General features: G+C 36.6%; 1 protein-coding gene across 1 annotated transcript; it reads right to left on the bottom strand.

Moving 5' to 3' along the window:
• Nucleotides 1-1,259: 1,259 nt before the first annotated feature.
• On the bottom strand, nucleotides 1,260-2,956 carry LOC126721252 (beta-amyrin 28-monooxygenase-like). The gene is made up of 3 exons (XM_050424307.1): nucleotides 2,466-2,956; nucleotides 2,141-2,412; nucleotides 1,260-1,450 (listed from the first exon to the last, which is right to left on the bottom strand). Exons 1-3 carry the CDS (start codon nucleotides 2,954-2,956, stop codon nucleotides 1,260-1,262), a joined length of 954 nt encoding a protein of 317 aa, XP_050280264.1.
• Between the last annotated feature and the right edge of the window lie 351 nt (nucleotides 2,957-3,307).

Here is a 3,307-nt window from a genome sequence, read left to right as displayed (position 1 = left end):
AACTACCTGTGGTCTGCATTGAAGCAACCTGATTTGCCATAGCCTTGTTACCTCCTTTTGGCTTGTAACCGGGGGGGGGGGGGGGTAACCATGGAGCTTATAGCATTTATCAGCTATATGTCCAATAAAGCCACAGTAATTGCACACGGGCCTATCTTTCTTGCCATTACTACCTTTACCTCCATTCTTTTGTCCTTGATGACTAATAAAACCTCTGCTATTGTTCACATACATAGCAGCAGAATCACCTGACTGAATCAAGTTAAAACTTTGACCAATGTTTCTCCTCTTCTCCTCTTGCAAGATCAGAGAGCACACTTTGCCAAGAGAGGGCAAAGGTTCAATCAGCAATATCTAACTTATAACATGGCCATAACCATCATTCAGTCCCATCAAAAACCTAAAAACATGCTCCTTATGATGAGCACTCAGTTAAGAAGACTTAGAACCACAAGTACAAGCACATGTACAAATTGTAAAAGGCTGGTAATTAGCATACTCATCCCACAAGGTCTTGAATTTTGTAAAGTAAGAACTTACTGAAAGTGATCCTTGTACAAGATGTGCAATTTCCTTCCCAAGCTCAAAAGATCTCGGAGTATTACCCTGAGATAGCCTATCTTTGAGATCAATCCACAAGTCTCTGGCATTGTTGATGTACATGACACTAGCTTTCAAATCCAGACTGAGTGAATTAGTTAACCAAGAAAGGACCGTGGTATTGCATCTACTCCAAGAATTATACAATGAAGAAGATGAATCAGGCTCAACAATCGATCCATCCACAAAACCAAACTTGTTTATGGAACTGAGAGCCAGAAACACAGATCGCGCCCAACTCATGTAGTTCTCTAGACCAATGAGTGGTTGCGATGTAAGCATGAGACTTGGATTTTCATTCGCAGGAAGAAAAAATGGATTATTTGCATATTCATCTGCTATCGTTGCACTTGAAGCAGGTATTGAATGTGCAAATTGAGATTGAGTGTTGGTTGTGGAATCGGAAGCCATAGATGAGAAAAGAAAAGGAAAAAACGAAGCACTAAATTCTATTTGGGACCTAAGAAAATGAAGAGGAAATCTCAGAAAACTTGCTCTGATACCATATTAGAAACAGAATAAAAGAGAGAGAGAAAATGAAAACTGAATTTACTCTCTGATTGATGATAATGAAAAGTGATTACAAAATAATTATCACCTATGCTTTTATACACGAAAACAGAGGCTAACAAATTTTCCCTCCAAAACTAACTGACTAACTAACTATTAATGCACCCAATTACTATCTGACATCTGTCACTTCTATTTGCTTCTTCTTGCTTCTTCTTGCTTCTTTGACACGTGGACTCCCCTTTAATCTTTCCTTCTTTCTTCTTTACTCTGCTCATTCCACCGTGGTGTTCTTCTTCAAGTTCAATAGGACCCTTGGATCTTGCAATTTCCATTTGCTCTATTTAGCAATATCATGACCCGATTTTTCATTAGATTAATCTTTTAAAATCACATTTATGAGATATATATGTCACATGTCTCAAGAGCTGCACATATCATACTAAACGAATTTTTTGTTTCTTCTTAATTACTAGCTACTGGTGACCATTAAAAGATTGGGCCAATATAGTTGATTAACATCATCGACAGGTTTTGAAACGACGATGTGTGTGTATTTATAACGTTACACACTTTCACCCTATAATAATTTTCTATTAGATGTGTGCTTTGACAAATCTACTATTAGATTACATTTTCTCTATATAGTTTCTATACTAGCAAAATTCATTATCAATATAAATCAATAATTATCTTATTTATAAAAAATTTTGAATTCCAAGTTTTTGTAGTTTAATATTCGAGTGATATGAAATTTGAGCATGTTAAGAAGAATGAGAATGTTTAATCCAATAATAAGTTACTAAATAGTGTAACATTATTAAAGATTAAACGAATTGAAGTTGGATATATATATATATATATATACACACACACATATATATATATATAGAAAATGTTTTCTAAATTGAAGTTGTTGTTGAACCCCCCAACCGCAATTGATGAAGATCTTTTAAATGGAAAGAATTATAGCATAATAATCCTAAATTGAAAGAATACATATGCCCATAATACTGTTGAGAAGAAATACCTTTTAAGACTTCATTGTAAACATTAGGGAAGTCTGCTAGATACTTCAACACGAATGTGATAGCAGAACTAGTGGTATCATGGCCAGCAAAAAGTAAGCCCATAATTTTGCTAGCAATCAAAATGTCGTTCATAATTGATCCGCTGTTCTCATCTAATTCAGGAAGCGCGTGAGTTATAAAGTCACGAGCAACAGTCACATTATTCTCTGATAGCAGTTGCTCCTTCTTCCTCTGTTGGATGCTTCTAAAAGCTTCTGATGAATAACTTTGCCTGCTTTAAATGCGCGGTTAAAGGATGTGCCAGGGATATTTATAGGCAGAGACATTAAACCATCTTTGATATGGGCAAAGAGATCAGCCAATGTTGTCACATAATTGGGGTCTGTGATACTCATAAACAACCTACAACCCAATGCAAAGATATACTTCATTGAGAGAGGCAAAACCTTGACTTGTCCGAAAGGAGACCAATATGTCTCCAAGTGTTCCTTTGCCATGGAGTCCATGATAGGTATGAAATGTTGAAGAGCTTCTGGCTTGAGAAATTCAACTATGGCTCTCCGTAGTGTAATATAATCTTCTGGGACAAAGTTTTCAAGAGTTTCAGGAGATAACATAACTTTTTCCACAGAACGAGGCCACCAAGAGATGACATATTTTTTCTCGTTGGTGAACAGAAACTTGTTTCCGGAAGCTCCACAGAACACAGCCATGTTCTCCCCAAACATTGAGGTTTTGAAGAGATACTGCGAGTATTTGCTCATTCTGGGGTTCCAGCCATGGAAAATTCCAATGTTTCCCCAATGACATGCCATCCTGTTTTACCGGGTGGCAACTTGGCACGAATTGATTTTTGTTTAAATATGAGAAAGATGAGTGAGAACGAAATACAGAGGACTACAAGGTGAAACAGGCTTGGGAAGAAATACATATCAACTTCCACTGAGCAAGAAGAGAAAAGGTGATGGACAAGAAAAGGTGAGTGCACGATGCAAGAATTTGAATACTCTTTTGCCTCTTCTTAATAAAGATAATAATTATATTACCAAAAAAATATCTATATCTTGCCACCAATAAATAGAGCAGATACTACACAAGCAGAGCGCTAAGGGGAGCAGAAGGACGATATCCGCAAATGGAGGAGTTGGCTTTTGCATTAATAACGG

Source organism: Quercus robur, chromosome 4 (genome assembly GCF_932294415.1).
Source record: "Quercus robur chromosome 4, dhQueRobu3.1, whole genome shotgun sequence".
Classification (NCBI taxonomy): Eukaryota; Viridiplantae; Streptophyta; class Magnoliopsida; order Fagales; family Fagaceae; genus Quercus; species Quercus robur.
The sequence above is the reverse complement of the archived record's forward strand: the minus strand, read 5'-3'. Positions and strand labels throughout refer to the sequence as shown.

Bases quoted from the DNA above. Each gene is read 5' to 3' on its own strand.
- LOC126721252 (XM_050424307.1), bottom strand. From the start codon at position 2,956: ATGGCATGTCATTGGGGAAACATTGGAATTTTCCATGGCTGGAACCCC. The intron at 2,413-2,465 runs GTCTCTGCCTAT...CATTTAAAGCAG, and splicing joins CATATCAAAGATGGTTTAAT to GCAAAGTTATTCATCAGAAG. The intron at 1,451-2,140 runs GTATTTCTTCTC...ATTGCTAAATAG, and splicing joins TTACAATGAAGTCTTAAAAG to AGCAAATGGAAATTGCAAGA.